This window comes from Ranitomeya variabilis, chromosome 1 (genome assembly GCF_051348905.1).
Source record: "Ranitomeya variabilis isolate aRanVar5 chromosome 1, aRanVar5.hap1, whole genome shotgun sequence".
NCBI classification, from domain to species: domain Eukaryota; kingdom Metazoa; phylum Chordata; class Amphibia; order Anura; family Dendrobatidae; genus Ranitomeya; species Ranitomeya variabilis.
Genome location: NC_135232.1, coordinates 899,062,701 through 899,081,162, shown reverse-complemented (window position 1 = coordinate 899,081,162; position 18,462 = coordinate 899,062,701). Strand labels below are relative to the sequence as shown.

The window sequence follows — 18,462 nt, the reverse complement described above, 5'->3', positions numbered from 1 at the left end:
AAATATGTGGGACACGTCGCACAAAAAAGTTACATGTAGTTTTTTTTGTGTCGACGGTCCGCCGAAGCACGACGCATCCGTCGCACGACGGATGCGACATGTGGCAATCCGTCGCAATGCGTCGCTAATGCAAGCCAATGGAGAAAAAACGCATCCTGCAAGCACTTTTGCAGGATGCGTTTTTTCTCCAACGACGCATTGCGACGGAAGCCAAAAAACGCTAGTGTGAAAGTAGCCTAACCCTAACCCTAGCCCTAACCCTAAATTTAGCCCCAACCCTAACCCTAACCCTAACTCTAACCCTAACCCTAACCCTAATTTTAGCCCCAACTTGTCTTCTCCTGCCGGCCGGCAGATGGCAGCAGATGGCGGGCGCACTGCGCATGCGCCCGCCATGATGAAAAAGCCGGCTGGCAGGAGAAGACAGAAGAGGACCCAGGGACCCCGGGTGAGTATGATAGGGTCCCCGAATCCCCCTATTTCTCTGTCCTCTGATGTGCGATCACATCAGAGGACAGAGAAATAACTGATCGCTTTTTTTTTTTTTTTGCGGTCGCCGGTAAACTGTTAATTACCGGCGATCGCAAAGCAGGGGTCGGTGCAAATCGACCCCGATCATGTTCTTTGGGGTCTCGGCTACCCCCGGCAGCCGAGACCCCAAAGAACATCCGGGTGCCGGGCGGCGGGCGCACTGCGCGTGCGCCCGCCATTTTTTCCCGGAAAAAAGATGGCGGCGCCCATGGGGAGACACGAGGAGCACCGGGGGAGGTAGGTAAGTATTGGGGGGCTATTGGGGGCCATCGGGGACCACATTTCTCTGTCCTCCGATGTGCGATCACATCGGAGGACAGAGAAATTAAACGGCAAATCGTGTTTTTTTTTTTTTTGTTGCGACCGCCGGTAAACGGTTAATTACCGGCGATCGCAACTCGGGGGTCGGTAAAAACCCCCCGAATCATGTTCTCTGGGGTCTCGGCTACCCTCGGCAACCGAGACCCCAGAGAAAATCCGACTCTGGGGGGCGCTATTCACTTTTTCCACAGCGCCGTTAATTAACGGCGCTGTGGTTTAAGTACCCTTAGCGGCCGCCGTTAAAAGGCGTATCGGCGGTCGTTAAGGGGTTAAGGTCAAGCACTGCCATAAAGCAATGGGGAAAAAGAAGCTTAATGGTTGATCGTATAGATTCCATTTTAAAGGTTTGGTTTTCTAAGAAGACGTTTAGTCTCTTCAGGTTAATTATTGTTCTAAACGATCCGTCTGGTTTCGGAATCAAAAATAAAGGGGAATAAAAACCCCTTCCTTTTTGATGAAAAGGGACTTCCACTAGTACCCCTTTGGACAGGAGATTTGTTATTTCTTGTTCCAAGGCCTCTTGTTGTGATTGAGACCTTAAGGAAGTCAATAAGAATGAGTCCGGAGGGACTCGGGCAAACTTTAATTTTAGACCCATAGATATAAGGCTAGTTGCCCACGGATTGGAAGTTATTGTCAGCCATTGTGATGAGAAGAAAGACAACCTACCACCAATGGGTAGATCTGTCCTAACGGGGTTTATCCTCAGGTTTGAATGGACGTTTCCTAAAAAACGCTCCTTTTTGTTTAAAATCTTTATTAGCCCAGCGGTCTTGGTTTTTATAGTCCTTTCTCCTATTAAAGATGGGCTTTCGGAACGCTCTCCTGTAGGATGGAAGATAAGAGTTATTGGGGAACCCCTTCTTCCTCTCACCCGCTTTAGTTAGTATTTCGTCTAACTTAGTACCAAATAGGTACTCACCCTGGCATGGAAGACCACAATTTAGATTTTGTTTGGGGATCTCCTTTCCACCCCTTTAGCCATAAGGCTCGACGAGCCGCGTTAGTCAGACCTGCCGATTTGGCCGCTAGTCGTATGGAATCAGCTGAGGAATCCGCTAAAAAGGCTGTAGCTCCCCGAATTAACGGCATGGAAGAGATTAATCTATCTCGGGAAAGGCCGCTTTTTAAACCTTCTTCTAAATTGTTCAACCAGACCAACATGGACCTGGCAGTGCATGTGGCTGATATAGCTGGCCTGAAAGCTCCCGTACAGGATTCCCATGCTCTTTTTAGGAGGGTATCCGCCTTCCGGTCCAGCGGGTCTTGCAAGGAGCCGGAATCTTCCACGGGTAGCAAAGATTTCCTAGAAGTGGAGGCCACGGCTGCATCCACCTTCGGGGCTTTTAACCATATGGAGAAATCTTCATCATTAAAGGGATAGCGTCTTTTTGACGAAGACGGTAATCCTCTTTGTCCCTGGCTTTCCCACTCCTTTTTTACTACATTTTTTATTGCTGGAATTACAGGAAAGGAAGGTTTTTTCTTCTCTGACAGGCCTGCAAACATCACGTCCTGTGGGGTTTTAGGGGTTTTCGTGTCCTCAATACCCATGGTGTTACAAACTGATCTTACTAAATTATCGATACTGTCTGTGGGAAAGCATGTATCTCGCTCATCATCTGAGGAAATGATCTTTTGGGAACCATCCGAATCTTTATCCTCAATATCAGAGGACTGCTCAGACCTGGGGGAGTTATATTTTTTCCTACTCTCGGGAATTTTTTCTGAGCTTCGGAAGGCCCACAATTCTTCTCTAATCATACTCCTTATATCTTCCGACCTTACTGAAGATTCCTCACGTAAGGTGGATTCGATGCAAGACTGGCACAGCTTCTTTAAATAATTATCGGGGAGCGGCTGAGAGCATAAAGCACATTGTATGTGTTTGGTTTTCCCCGTTCTTTTTGCCTAAGGAATATAGACAAAGAGGGGGAGTATAATCAGCCTAAAAAGGGTACAGACACACACTCACCCAGTGAGGTTGTTGTTACAATACCGGCTGACGAGGAGGAGACGGAGGCACAGATGGAACCGACCGGCCTGACTTTTTGTCTCTGGCGTTCTTAGAAGAAGATCTGTGGCTGCTGCTTGTGCGGCTACCAGGCGTAATAGCGGTGACTTCGGATGAAGCCATCGCTGGGTCCTGTGGAGATGCCATGATGGACGCCGGAGGATCAGTGCCGGCGTCCTTTTCTAATGGGGGCCGCCATCTTGCTTCCTGCCGCACCCGGAAGTGACCGCTACATCCGGGTCGCGGCTCTGCTGTATGCGCCTGCGCCTCCACCAGCTTCAGCGCAGGCGCCGTCCCTCCTGAATCACCCCGGAAGTTCGCAATACTGCTTCCGGGGGACAATACACCGGACCCACGCTGCCTGTGCACCATGCGAGATGGCGCCGCAGGATCACCTTACCCCAGCGAGTCGGTCCCTGCAGGTCCGCTGGGTGGGTCTTCGTGAGCCAGGCGACTCCCCGGACCCGGCCTCACGGTACCTGCCAGCAGAGGGGGGAAGCTGCCATAGGACCCCCGACGCTGCTTCCAGCTTCTGGAGCCCTTGCCGTCCCATAAAGGTAAACTGCGCAAGCGGCATCCAGGCTGGGTATCCTCTTCTCTCCCAGGGTCTCCCGTAGGAACAGGAAACCAACTGTGGGAGCGAGGGGGACCGCCCCTTTTATCTCTCCATAGGGTTTCCTGTTCCTAGGGGCGGATCCCCTCTCTCAAGTGGGTGCTGTCGTGGCGAAGAGAAAAAATTGTTTATGGGAGTGCTTCTTTAAAGGGAATCTGTCAGTAGGATCAACCCTCCTAAGCCATCTGTCTACATGATCATGTAGGTCACAGGAAGTTGATACTTTGATATCTGCGATCAGATGTCTTATTCCAGAGAAATCCACAGTTTTCTTATATGTAAATTACCTCTTCCAGGCTATGGGGAGGATTCTGTCTAGAATATAACTCTGCCTCCAGATTTTATTTTACATGAGGGAGGAGTTACCAATGTGAGACAAGTAACTAACAGGACAAGAGAAATTAAATTTCTAACTCCTGTACCCGCAGCTAAAGAGAAATGAATATTCACTGCTCTGGCAGTGAATATTCATTTCTCTTTAATATCAGGCAAAGTAGTCTCAGCCTGTAGCGGCCAGGCGATCACGAGTTCTTGCTACTTAAGAGAAATGAATATTCACCTCTCTACTCCCATAGGCGTGGAGTGCAGTGAATATTCATTTCCTTACGTAGCAGGGACATGTGATCGCCCAGCAACTACTGGCACCAGGACAAGATGCTGCGAGAGAGAGAAGGGACGGCAAGTAAGATGGTTTTTTGTTTTTTTCATGCATATCTGATGGGCGCCATACATAGGATGGTGCCCAAACAGATGAGCCTATGCAGTTATCGTGTGAGAACAAGAATCAGTTCCAGATATGCCCATCACTGAATCACAATCTGTAGACGGAACTCCACTGTTGCATTGAAGACCATATTCCAATGCAATAAAAGACACATGATCGCTTTGTACTGAAATTGAAATATTTGAAAGTGGATACAGTTATACAGTTAATTTTTTTCCAGGTTCTTCATAGAATCTCATAAAGAGAAAAAAAATGCGCAGTTTAACAATTTTTAAGTGTAGCGGGCAGGCATTTTCATGATCTTACATTCCCTTTGCTTGTACAGTGAGACGCAGATTTTCTGCACAAAAAAAAAAAGCATTTACGCTACATGGGAACATGGCCTTAAAGTGCACCATCTGCAAATCCGAAGTATCAGGTGAGCAAGCTACTTGGGACTGCTTCATGCTTAATCTGGTAAGAGAGGAGCGCACCGCACTGTCATCGTCTCACCGCAGCGATCACGGACCACCTCTGCCAGAAGCCGGAGCTGGAAGCTCACTGACAGCACACACCGCTACTGAATACAGATACTACAGGCGGCTCTGCAGTATACACAAAACGGTCATCCTGAGAGGGTTTAAAGACTCTGCTGCCAAAAAAGACAGAAATAGTATAAATCGTGAGCTTCAAGATTTCTCTTTGTATCTTCACCTGTCCGGGTACCAGAAAATCAAATTTACAATTTCTGGCTATGGAGTGGTATGAATTTGCACAATAATTTATGAAAACTTCTGGCTACAATAATAGTACATTTGTTAGGTTGCAGGAATCCAGACCCCCCTCAGCAAAAAAAAAAAAAAAAAAAAAAATAATATATATATATATATATATATATATATATATATATATATATATATATATATATATATATATATATATATATATATATATATATATATATATATATACACACACACATTTTTTTTTTTCATTAAAACATATGATCCAAAATTAGCAAAAACTAGAGGAAGTCACTTATCAAATCAGCATTTCAGAAAAATAACTGCAATTCTAAAGTATCCAGAGTCATAGCTGAGGCCAGCATTAAAAGGTCAGAGCACATCACGAGACAAAGGATTATGCATGGGGAATTCTCTGTAGGTAGTAATGCATCTTCTGATTGCACAAATCAGGCATGAATATAATGAGTTCCCAAAGGCCATGACAATGACTGTAAATACAGTGCTGAGACACACCGGGTAAATGGAGAATTCCTTCCACACTCAACAGTATTTCCTACACATTCACATGATCTAACACCAAACGTGCTGGTAGAATAGGCTGCTCTGTGCCAGACATTCCCCTACTATACTGTATAGCCGAGCTCTTGGGCGAGGGATTCCCTGTACAGGAGACATCACTGTGTGAGCTGAAAGCCATGAGACGTCTTGGCTCCATCTGTTAGCGGATAGTACACACACTGTCGGTGCTGAGAACACCACACAGAACAGGAACCGTTTCCTGCTCTGACACCAGCAGATAACTTTATGCATCCACACGCCATGTTACTGGCCATTCATATGCAAAGAAAGTCATTTATGCAGAATATTAGTCATACAGAAGATAGAAGATGCAATAGACCTTGTATAACAGATGCATCTCCCTGAGGAAACACAGGCAAAGAGTAAGCCAACGATGGTGGATTCACAGGCTTGGAATATATGCACTATAGGAAGATAGCGAAGATTAATATATAGCTGTACAGGAAAGATATATATCTTGATACTGTGTTAGCCAGTGGATAGAAAAAAGGATAGTCTATGCCTGATGAAGAGGCCTGAGTAGTCTCGAAAGCTTGCAATTTGTTACCATCTTTTCAGCTAGCCATTAAAAGGTATCAACCACTGAGGACTCACTTCTAAATATTTTTATATTGCTGTAGTAGCCAGAGTTGTATAGAAAAGTCAGGGATTCCAAGTAGCGTTGTTGATATTTGTATGACCAGGTTAATGATTTTTAGGCATCTGTCATTTTTAGACACTCGTAAAGACGTTGTGAAGGATTGCAATGCAACCAGTCAGCCCAAGCAGAGCCAATGACGAGAAAGTTTCTTTAAAACAATAAAATATACTGCATTCACCTGTGAACATCGCTACACAGAAGGATAAAAGAAAATGGGATTAAAGACAGCACAGTCTCTGCACAACTCAGGTAGGGAAAGGCCGGTCTACCCATTTCGGATGGTCACTCCTTTCAGCCAATATCCAGTTCTTGTACTCCTATTCTGGTCCTATACTGTCTCTGCATGTTTGTAGTCCTACTCTAAGGACTCACACTAGCGTATAACTTGGCCGAGTGCTCTCAGGTGTGTTATTGGATTACACTCGGCCCAATGTTATACTATAGGGCAGTGCAGATCTGCGATTATTTTCTCATGCCAATTCAGCATGACAAAGAAAAATCTAAACATGCTGAGAATGATCCCGGAAACATGCACATCCAAACAAGCCTATGGGTGCGTGTTAAACAATGGACTGCACTCAGATGTCATCCAAGTTCAGTCCCACATCTGCGGATTCAGACAATAGAGAAATTAAGTTCTCAATCTTCTCCACACCTGTGTGGCAATAGAATCGGATCACACTAAGATTTCACTTGGATCAAACTCTGACATTAGCATAAACGGCCCGATTGTCTTGCATGAGAGAATATACGGACATTCTGAACACAGCCTTAGTTCTAGTTTCTTCTTCGACCCAGAAGAGCCTTAAATGCTCCAACCCAGGTTGTAATTTAGCTTCTTCATTCACATGTTCTACTCTGTCAAACATCTCCTAATCAGACCTGACCTATAGTCATAGCCCTCCCCTCAAGTCTCACACCCAAGGCAGGAAAAGTGATTTAACAAGGCGTCCTTCACTCTATAAGGAGAGATATAGTCATTTTACCTGCAATCGTGGCACCCAAGGTTGATATCCTCAGTACCATTTTTGGGGAAGGAGAGAGGGCACAGCCCTAAACAGGAAGAACCACCATTTCTGTAGAGATACTCTAATACAAAACAAAAGTTTTTAAGGGAATCTGTCAAGACAATGTCATTAAAGAAGTAATCTGGTTGTACAGGCTGTAATGAAAATGACACCCATCTTGTAATAATCCGATGTGCCCATGCTGAGAATTTGAGATTTGAAGCCACATGCAATTGACCTTGGAAATGTATAGGGGGCGTCACTGCACTGACAGTACATTCATTGCCCCTAATGCACTTCCAGACAAATCTGCATTTGGTGGCAAAGCTCAATTTCTCAGAAAAGGCAAGTTGGATTATTACAAGACATGTTGCGTTAGGGCCTATACAACCATAAAACTACCGTAGTTTGATTAGTAAAATTGTCTTGGCAGGTTCCCTTTAATATGGTATACACTCCTACAAGCAACCTTACCACAGGAGGTCTCCTCCATACCTTACATGCCTGAAGCCTCAGCCCTATTGTTCACCTTAATTTATATACTTGGAAATAGGTTTATGTTGATTGTGTTCAAAGAGGACCTTTCACCAAGTTTTTCATATTGAACAGAACACGATGATGTAATAGTGGCTGCAGAGCAGAATAAAATGTTTTGTTTTTTTTTCAATTTCAAGTCTCTGATGCCGAGATGTTAGCAACGAAAATATTTGGCACCTAGTGACTTAACACCCACATGGACTTAACTTCTTTTTTTTTTTATCAGAATCTTTTCACTGGGGGGGCGTGTTCTTCTCCCTGTATGATGCTGACCAATCACAAGCAGGCAGAAATACAGCAGAAAAAGAACATGCCCTACAAGAGCTCAGAGCAGAACCTGGCAGCTGCACTCTTGGTGCTTCACACAGTTGGGGCCTATTCATATGTACAATGCTCTCATGTATGAAAAAAACCGAATATTTCGATCAGAGTCCATTCAGAGTGTGGTCTGAGTGCCATTGGTTTTTCTTGTATGTGGGGAAAAAAAAAAAGTTTCTCCACCTTCTCCATTCTGACAGTACATGAAAATCATAAATGCACTCAGAAGTCATCTGACTGCAGTTCCGTTTATTTCACGGATCCATAGACTTGAATTGCAGACTTTGATCCAATGCTCGGATCAAAATTGAATATATCTCCGATATTTTCCATGGCCTACTTGGCCCCAAGAAAAAAAATTGGACATCTGCACGACCTCAAAGAATATCAAAGGTATGAGTGGCAACCGTGAAAACCCCAAATAGCACTCGTAAGAGAAAATCAAGTGTCTGAATGAGGCCTAAGGCTGAGTGAAGGGGGCTGGCTACGCTATTGAAATGATGGCATCTGAAGCATCTTCATCTTGAAAAACTCGTCGGATTTGACAGCCTACAAAAGACGTCATGTGAACATATCCTTAGAATATTCGATTTGAACGCAGCCTAAGGAGTTTTTTTAGAGCAGGATCACTCCAAAATCCTCTTTAAAAAAAACCTGTAAAGACTGCTTAGAAAAGACCCCACTACAGGATCATATCTAATGTTTCAGCTTCACACATGTGGCATGTTTCACTGCATGCTGTACTGCAGAGGTATTCTCACCAAAAGCATTGATCCGCGAGAGGAAATAGTGCCATACGGAGGCGCCACATGGCGGCACACGGATTGCCAGAGGGTCCTCATAACAGTAGGGACTCTAGCTCTCCTTCCATTTGTATGAGGCTACGTTCACACTACGGTTTTATCAGGGTACATTCAGGAAAGAATATGGCTCCAGCAGATTCCAATAGATAGAGACCCTGGAGGGGCAGAAGACATAACAGCAGTGTGAAGAGAGCTAGAGCCGGAGGCCAGTATGGGTGCCGGAGGCCAGTATGGGTGCCGGAGGCCAGTATGGGTGCCGGAGGCCAGTATGGGTGCCGGAGGCCAGTATGGGTGCCGGAGGCCAGTATGGGTGCCGCGTAGCATCAGGACACAGCATTGTCTATCATCCCACATCCTGACTGGGTTTTCCCCATTTAATGGCTACAGTCGTCATGAGCGGCAGCTCGTCTCCTCTCAGTACATAGATCCTGTCTCTACCAAGATGACATATACTGACAGCCCCCATAAGGGGTGTGACGCATGGATCGCCTCTGTTACATGGCAGGGTAGGCTATTCTCCACTGTTATCAGCCGGATTCTCATAGACAGAAGGCACAGGAGCTTTGTACATGAGACCTGCGTGTTAATGTCATGTACAGGGGAGACACAGGCAGGTTTCATCTACATGTATGTGACACGAGAACATACTATAGTGTCCGACTACGTACTATAGAACAATGTACACATGAGATTGTATGTCTGCAGGCGAGATACAATGTCTGTACAGATGGGATACAGTGTATCTATGGCTTTGTAAGGATGCACACAGAGAATGGCTGGGAATGAGGAGTATGTGTGGCTGCCTTTACAGATGCATGTGCAGAGATACCATTCTGATCTGCCCACACACAGAACACACAGCTGCACAGGAGGGAGAAGGTGAAGTCAGAGGCACTTACTTTCCGAGCTCCTCGAAGAGTTGATACTCGTCAGTAAACCTGGTGCAGGTGGTTGCAGCCATCCCGCCGCCGCCGCCTCGTCCCCCCGGTCTCCTCCTCGGGTGGTGCAGGGTCGGGGTGCTGGGAGACGCGCAGCAGCGCACAAACACACACGAGAAACGGCAGCGGCGGAAGGGACGAGGGCGCAAGACGGCTCTGAGCCTACCAGGACCACCGCGGACACCAGGGTCGGTCTCCTCCTTGACCCCCTCTCCTCCGCCACCTCTCCACCTCTGGACTCGCAGCACGGTCACCGCCCTCCGTTCCTTATCACTCGTACAATGGAGATAGAGTCTCCTTAGTGTCACACATCAGTAACGGCAGGAGCTCCTGACACCAAACACAGCGGCTGGGGCAAGTAGCCAGGGCAACCAACTTCTACCAGAGCAAGTCCCCCCAGAGATGGGCAGATAATCCCGCCACAGCTACCTGTGCCTACCGCCCTGCTAATGAGGACCCAGGAAGAACGTCTCCGGGTTATGTGATGTAGGTTAGATGTGCTCAGTCTTCGGAGCCTCCCAGCCCAGCTCTGAGAGAGGATGGCAGCGCCCTCCAGTGGCCAAACAGCAGCACATGCCGGCATAGGGGGATGGGGACAGAGCTGGCTGTGACTGATCCCAGGAAGCATTGCTCCGCTCACTAGTTTCATGACTCTTCTGATCGTGCTGCGGGGTACGGGGACAGTCATAGACACATTAGTCGGAGATCATGGCTACACAGCGCTGCAAACATGTGCCCGGTCCTTATATTTCAGCACGTTTGTCACAGCGTCCAGGAATAAGCTTTGGTTTTAAGTCATTTTGTATCCTGATTTTCTGAATATCTGTAATATACATTATTAATCAAATCCTCACTGAACCGCTGTCCTCACTATTGGTCAGGTGCGCTCGGCCCCTCAGCAGATACTTTATATACAGTGCTACACAGGGACAACAGATAAGATGCACTGACGGTACGTACGGCTGAGATTCACGAGATACACTACCTCTAAATACAGATGAGATGCACTGACGGTACGTACGGCTGAGATTCATGAGATACGCTACCTCTAAATACAGATGAGATGCACTGACGGTACGTACGGCTGAGATTCATGAGATACGGTACCTCTAAATACAGATGAGATGCACTGACGGTATATACGGCTGAGATTCACGAGATACTCTACCTCTAGATACAGATGAGATGCACTGACGGTATATACGGCTGAGATTCACGACATACACTACCTCTAAATACAGATGAGATGCACTGACGATACGTATGGCTGAGATTCACAAGACTCACTACCTCTAAATACAGATAAGATGCACTGACGGTACGTACGGCTGAGATTCACGACATACACTACCTCTAGATACAGATGAGATGCACTGACGGTATATACGGCTGAGATTCACGAGATACTCTACCTCTAGATACAGATGAGATGCACTGACGGTATATACGGCTGAGATTCACGACATACACTACCTCTAAATACAGATGAGATGCACTGACGATACGTATGGCTGAGATTCACAAGACTCACTACCTCTAAATACAGATAAGATGCACTGACGGTACGTACGGCTGAGATTCACGACATACACTACCTCTAGATACAGATGAGATGCACTGACGGTATATACGGCTGAGATTCACGAGATACTCTACCTCTAGATACAGATGAGATGCACTGACGGTATATACGGCTGAGATTCACGACATACACTACCTCTAAATACAGATGAGATGCACTGACGATACGTATGGCTGAGATTCACAAGACTCACTACCTCTAAATACAGATAAGATGCACTGACGGTACGTACGGCTGAGATTCACGACATACACTACCTCTAGATACAGATGAGATGCACTGACGGTACGTACGGCTGAGATTCACGACATACACTACCTCTAAATACAGATGAGATGCACTGACGATACGTATGGCTGAGATTCACAAGACTCACTACCTCTAGATACAGATGAGATGCACTGACGGTACGTATGGCTGAGATTCACAAGATACTCTACCTCTAGATACAGATGAGATGCACTGACGGTATATACGGCTGAGATTCACGAGATACTCTACCTCTAGATACAGATGAGATGCACTGACGGTATATACGGCTGAGATTCACGACATACACTACCTCTAAATACAGATGAGATGCACTGACGATACGTATGGCTGAGATTCACAAGACTCACTACCTCTAAATACAGATAAGATGCACTGACGGTACGTACGGCTGAGATTCACGACATACACTACCTCTAGATACAGATGAGATGCACTGACGGTACGTACGGCTGAGATTCACGACATACACTACCTCTAAATACAGATGAGATGCACTGACGATACGTATGGCTGAGATTCACAAGACTCACTACCTCTAGATACAGATGAGATGCACTGACGGTACGTATGGCTGAGATTCACAAGATACTCTACCTCTAGATACAGATGAGATGCACTGACGGTACGTACGGCTGAGATTCACGAGATACTCTACCTCTAGATACAGATGAGATGCACTGACGATACGTATGGCTGAGATTCACAAGACTCACTACCTCTAAATACAGATGAGATGCACTGACGGTACGTACGGCTGAGATTTACGAGATACGCTACCTCTAGATACAGATGAAATGCACTGACGGTACGGGTGAGATTCACGAGATACGTTACCTCGAGATTCAGATTACATACACTACCACTAGATATAGAAGAGATGTATCGACGGTACGTACGGCTGAGATACACGAGATATACTACCTCGCGATGCAGATTAGACGCAATGACGGTACGTACGGCTGAGATTCACGAGATCCGCTGCCTCTAAATACAGATGAGATGCACTGACAATACGCAAGGCTGAGATTCACAAGATACACTACCTCTAGATACAGATGAGATGCACCGACAGTACGTTCGGCTGAAATTCATGAGATATGCTACCTCTAAATACAGATGAGATGCACTGAAGATACGTATGGCTGAGATTCACGAGAAACACTACCTCTAGATACAGATGAGATGCACTGATGGTACATATGGCTGAGATTCACGAGAAACACTACCTCTAGATACAGATGAGATGCACTGATGGTACATATGGCTGAGACTCACGAGAAACACTACCTCTAGATACAGATGAGATGCACTGATGGTACATATGGCTGAGATTCATGAGATACACTGACGATACGTACGGCTGAGATTCATGAGATACACTACCTCTAGATTCTTATGAGATGCACTGATGGTACGTACGGTTGAGATTCACGAGATGTACTACCTCTAGATACAGATTAGATACCCTACCTCAAGATACAGATGAGATGTACTGCCCATACGTACGGCTGAGATTAACGAGATTCACTCCTATGCATACAGTAAATATGAGACACAGTACCACAAGATATAGATGAGATGCACTGTCCCTACATATAGCTGAGATTCACGAGATACACTCCTATACGTACGAGACATACTAACTCTAGATACAGATGAGATGCACTAGCCGCACAAATGGATGAGATTTGTATGTATAGATGAAATACTTTAGATGTGCTGACTGTACAAACTGATGGGATACAGTGCCTGAACCTACAGATGAGATAAAATGCTTATATGTACAGATGAGATACATGAGATACAGTGCCTATACCTAAAGCTGAAATACAGTGCTTGTATATACAGATGTGACATGAGAAGCACTGGGCAGCACGGTGGCTCACTGGTTAGTTAGCATTGCAACTTTGCAGCGCTGGGTTCCTGGGTTCAAATCCCACAAGGACAACATCTGCAAGGAGTTTGTATGTTCTCCCTATGTTTGTGAGGGTTTTCTCCCATACTCTAAAGACATACTGATAGGGAATTTACATTCTGCGCCATATCAGGGACAGCAATGATAATGCCTGTAAAGCACTGTGGAATATGATAGTGCTACAGTGGGTAAGTATTCAGACCCCTTTAGATTTTTCACTCTTTGTTTCATTGCAGCCATTCGGTAAATTCAAAAAAGTGCATTTTTTTTCTCATTAATGTACACTCTGCACCCCATCTTCACTGAAAAGAAACAGAAATGTAGAAATTTTTGCAAATTTATTAAAAAAAGAAAACCTGAAATATCACACTCATTTAAGTCACATGCTGTCCATTTCCTTGTGATCCTCCTTGAGATGGTTCTACTCCTTCATTGGAGTCCAGCTGTGTTTAATTAAACTGATAGGACTTGATTTGGAAAGGCACACAGCTGTCTATATAAGTCCTCACAGCTCACAGTGCATGTCAGAACAAATGAGAATCATGAAGTCAAAGGAACTGGCCAAGAGCTCAGAGACAGAATTGTGGTAAGGCACAGATCTGGCCAAGGTTACAAAAGAATTTCTGCAGTACTCAAGGCTCCTAAGAGCACAGTGGCCTCCATAATCCTTAAATGGAAGAAGTTTGGGACCACCAGAAGTCTTCCTAGACCTGGTCGTCCAGCCAAACTGAGCAATGGAAGAGAAGAGCCTTGGTGAGAGAGGTAAAGAAGAACCCCAAGATCACTGCGGCTGAGCTCCGGAGATGCAGTAGGGAGATGGGAGAAAGTTCCACAAAGTCAACTATCACTGCAGCCCTCCACCAGTCGGGCCTTTATGGCAGAGTGGCCCGACGGAAGTCTCTCCTCAATGCAAGACATATGAAAGCCCGCATAGTTTGCTAAAAAACATATGAAGGACTCCCAGACAATGAGAAATAAGATTCTCTGGTCTGATGAGATGAAGGTAGACCTTTGTGGTGATAATTCTAAGTGGTATGTGTGGAGAAAACCAGGCACCGCTCATCACCTGCCCAATACAATCCCAACAGTGAATCATAGTGGTGGCAGCATCATGCTATTAGGGTGTTTTTCAGCTGCAGGGACAGGACGACTGGTTGTCATTGAAGGAAACATTAATGTGGCCAATGTAGGGCTTTTACTCGCTCAGGTGCGACGGCTGACACTCAGAAGGCATGTTCCATTAAAAGTTCACAAGGTTTATTGCTCCATAAACCACAAAGCAAAAACAGAAAACAAATAGCCTTTGGCTCAGGAAAAGAAAAACAAGTGTCCAGTCCTTCAGGCGCAGTCCTGGAGCCTTAACACACTCTGGAGGCTTTCACCTCCACACACACACCTCCTGTGTTAAGCATTAGCCTTTATTTTATAGATCTAACCACACCCAGAAACCCATCACATGATTAGACATGTGGTTGTGACATCACCACAGGTCCTTAAACACATGTAGATAGGTATGGTTATGCCCCTTACCCAGGGGTGAGGTATATGGGTAGCCAGACCCTCCCATCTCTCATAGCTACCCGTAACCCGGACCCAAGTATACTAAACAATTCCTTATTGCTTTATGTGCATTAAAGAAAACACTCCGGGTTACATCACAGCGACAAGCCATCTATGTGACATATACCTCCTGTCGACTATACAACCTTTAGTCACGCTACACCAAGTACAGAGATATCCTGGATGAAAACTTCTTCCAGCGTGCTCTGGACCTCAGACTTGGCTGAAGGTTCACCTTCCAACAAGACAATGACCCTAAGCACACAGCTAAAATAACAGGAGTAATAAAGGAGTGGTTTCAGAACAACTCTGTGACCATTCTTGACTGGTCCAGCTAGAGCCCTGACCTAAACCCAATTGAGTATCTCTGGAGAGACCCGAAAATGGCTGTCCACCAACGTTCACCATCCAACCTGAAGGAACTGGAGAGGATCTGCAAGGCTGTACTAGCTCAAAAGGTTCTACTCAATACTGAGCAAAGGGTCTAAATACTTATGACCATGGGATATTTCAGGTTTTCTTTTTTAATAAATTAGCAATCATTACTACTTTTCTGTTTTTTTTCAGTCAAGATGGGGTGCAGAGTGTACATTAAGGCTAAGTGCACACGTTGCAGAATTGCCGCGGAAATTCTGCAATTCCTGCCGCGGGTATATCGCATGCGGAATTGGCATGCATATTCCTGCTAAACACTAGCGTTTTCCAAGCAATCTGTAGCATCGCTTGGAAAACTGATTGACAGGTTGGTCACACTTGTCAAACATAGTGTTTGACAAGTGTGACCAACTTTTTACTATTGATGCTGCCTATGCAGCATCAATAGTAAAAAGATATGTTAAAAATAATAAAAAAATAAAAAAAATGGTTATTCTCACTTTCCGAAGGCCCCCGATCTCCTCAGCGGTGCACGCGGCGGCTTCCGTTCCTATAGATGCTTTGTGTGCAGGACCTGCGATAACGTCACGGTCACGTGACCGCGACGTCATCGCAGGTCCTTCACACAAAGCATCCATGGGAACGGAAGCGGCCGCGTGCACCGCTGAGAGGCAGGAGGACTCCGGGGGCCATCAGAAGGTGAGTATATCACTATTTTTTATTTTAATTCTTTTTTTTTTTTTTAACAATTATATGGTGCTCAGTCCGTGGAGGAAAGTCTCCTCTCCTCCACCCTGGGTACCAACCGCACATGATCCGCTTACTTCCCGCATGGTGGGCATAGCCCCATGCGGGAAGTAAGCAGATCAATGCATTCCTATGTGTGCGGAATCCCCGCGATTCTGCAAATTAATGAACATGCTGCGTTTTTTTCTGGAAAACAACGCAGCATGTGCACAAAAAATGCAGATTGCATTCTATTAAATAGGATGCTTAATGTGAGCGTTTTTTTTGCGGTTTTATACCGTTTTTATAGCGAAAAAACGCGAAAATAACGCGATGTGTGCACACAGCCTAATGAGAAAAAAATGAACTTTTTTGATTTTACCAAATGGCTGCAATGAAACAAAAAGTGAAAAATGTAAACGGGTATGAATACTTTCTGTACCCACTGTATATAAGCAATGCATAATAAATACACTACCTGTACATGAGATGCACCACCAGTAAATTATGTGACACATGAGATATACATGGGATACACTGCCAAAATGTACAGATGAGATACACTTCCTTTACATATATATGAGATACATAAAGTCTACTTCCTGTATGCACAGACGTGATACAATGCTTATATGTACAGATTAGGTAAATAAGATACAACTGCCTATACTTTGACAAAGTCACTGGTAAAGTACTGGAGAGAAGATATGTTTTACTATGCTTGATGTCATCAGTAGGGTTGAGCGAAACGGATCGGACGAATTCAAAAATTGCCAACTTTCGGCAAAGTCGGGTTTTATGAAACCCGCCCCGATCCTAGTGTGGGATCGGCCATGAGGTCGTCGATCTGTGCGCAAAAGTCACGTTTCATATGACGCGTTCAGCGCCATTTTTCAGTCAATGAAGGAGGACGCAGAGTGTGGGCAGCGTGATGACATAGGTCTCGGTCCCCACCATCTTAGAGAAGGGCATGACAGTGATTGGCTTGCTGTCTGCGGCGTCACAGGGGCTATAAAGGGGCGTGCACGCCGACCGCCATCTTACTTCTGCCGATCTTAGCATAGGGAGAGGTTGCTGCAGCTTCATCAGAAGAAGGGATATAGTTAGGGAGGGAAGATTAACCCCCAAACTGTCCACATTTCCACTGTCCAACACCACCTTTTTTTTGCAGGGACAGTGGAGGCTATATTTTTGTGCATCAGCTCTGTAGCTTATTAGGCTGCCTTATAAGGCTCCCTGAAAGCTGCATTGCTGTTTGCACGCTGCTGTGCAAACCAACTACTTTTTTAAAAGCAAAAATCCTGTTGCTCCTTTCTGCACAGTTATCTTGTTTATTTGTCCACACTTTTGTCTGCAGCAGTCCTTTTTATTGCTGCCATACTTGTCCTGAGATCATTGTAGGGAGATTGAAATTGTACTACAGTCCTTGTATTTTTTCATATATCTTCCAGCCACTTTCTGCCACTTACATTGTGTTGTTTTATACACTGGGCCTGAGTTTTGGTTCAGTCTCCAAAAAAAAAAGTGAGATTCAAATTCTCACAAAGTGGATATACTTCAGTCCTGTTAGTTTGTCGTGTATCAGCCAGCCACTTTCTGCCACTTACATTGTGTTGTTTTATACACTGGGCCTGAGTTTTGGTTCAGTCTCCCAAAAAAAAGTGAGATTCAAATTCTCACAAAGTGGATAAACTTCAGTCCTGTTAGTTTGTCGTATGTCAGCCAGCCACTTTCTGCCACTTAGATTGCGTTGTTATATACACTGGGCCTGAGTTTAGGTTCAGTCTCCCCCCCAAAAAAGTGAGATTCAAATTCTCACAAAGTGGATATATTTCAGTCCTGTTAGTTTGTCTTATATCAGCCAGCCACTTTCTGCCACGTACATTGTGTTGTTTTATGCACAGGGCCTGAGTTTTGGTTCAGTCTCCCCCCAAAAAAGTGAGATTCAAATTCTCAACAAGTTTATATACACCTTCTACCTTGTTTTACAGTACCATATAACGGTTGTTATTTTGGTTACATTTTCCAAAAAATTAGGAAGTCTGGTGGAAGAGCCCGTGGGCGGTGATTGCCAGCTGGTACTGATGGTGGTGGTGCATCTGGTGGTAGTGGCAAAGGCACAATAGCACCTAAGGCGGGAGGTGTTGAGCCAGCGTCATCGTCTGGCTACACAAGGCCTCGAAGGCTCCCTTATCTGGGAGTAGGAAAACAGCTTTTAAAGCCAGAGCAGCAGGAAAAAGTTTGGCTTTCCTTGCTGACTCAGCCTCTAGCTCTTTCGCCT

General features: G+C 45.2%; 1 protein-coding gene across 19 annotated transcripts in view; it reads right to left on the bottom strand.

Moving 5' to 3' along the window:
* CAMK2D (calcium/calmodulin dependent protein kinase II delta) overlaps positions 1-10,281 on the bottom strand; it is a 286,387-nt gene extending 276,106 nt beyond the window's left edge. For 8 of the 19 annotated variants that reach the window (XM_077278711.1, XM_077278790.1, XM_077278734.1 and 5 more), the window contains exon 1: positions 9,712-10,221. In XM_077278711.1, the coding sequence (XP_077134826.1) occupies positions 9,712-9,773 (62 nt within the window). In that variant the 5' untranslated portion in view covers positions 9,774-10,221. Of the gene's footprint in view, positions 1-9,711 lie in introns of all 19 variants that reach the window. The other 11 variants (XM_077278706.1, XM_077278716.1, XM_077278750.1 and 8 more) reach the window with 4 other exon arrangements.
* Positions 10,282-18,462: the final 8,181 nt, after the last annotated feature.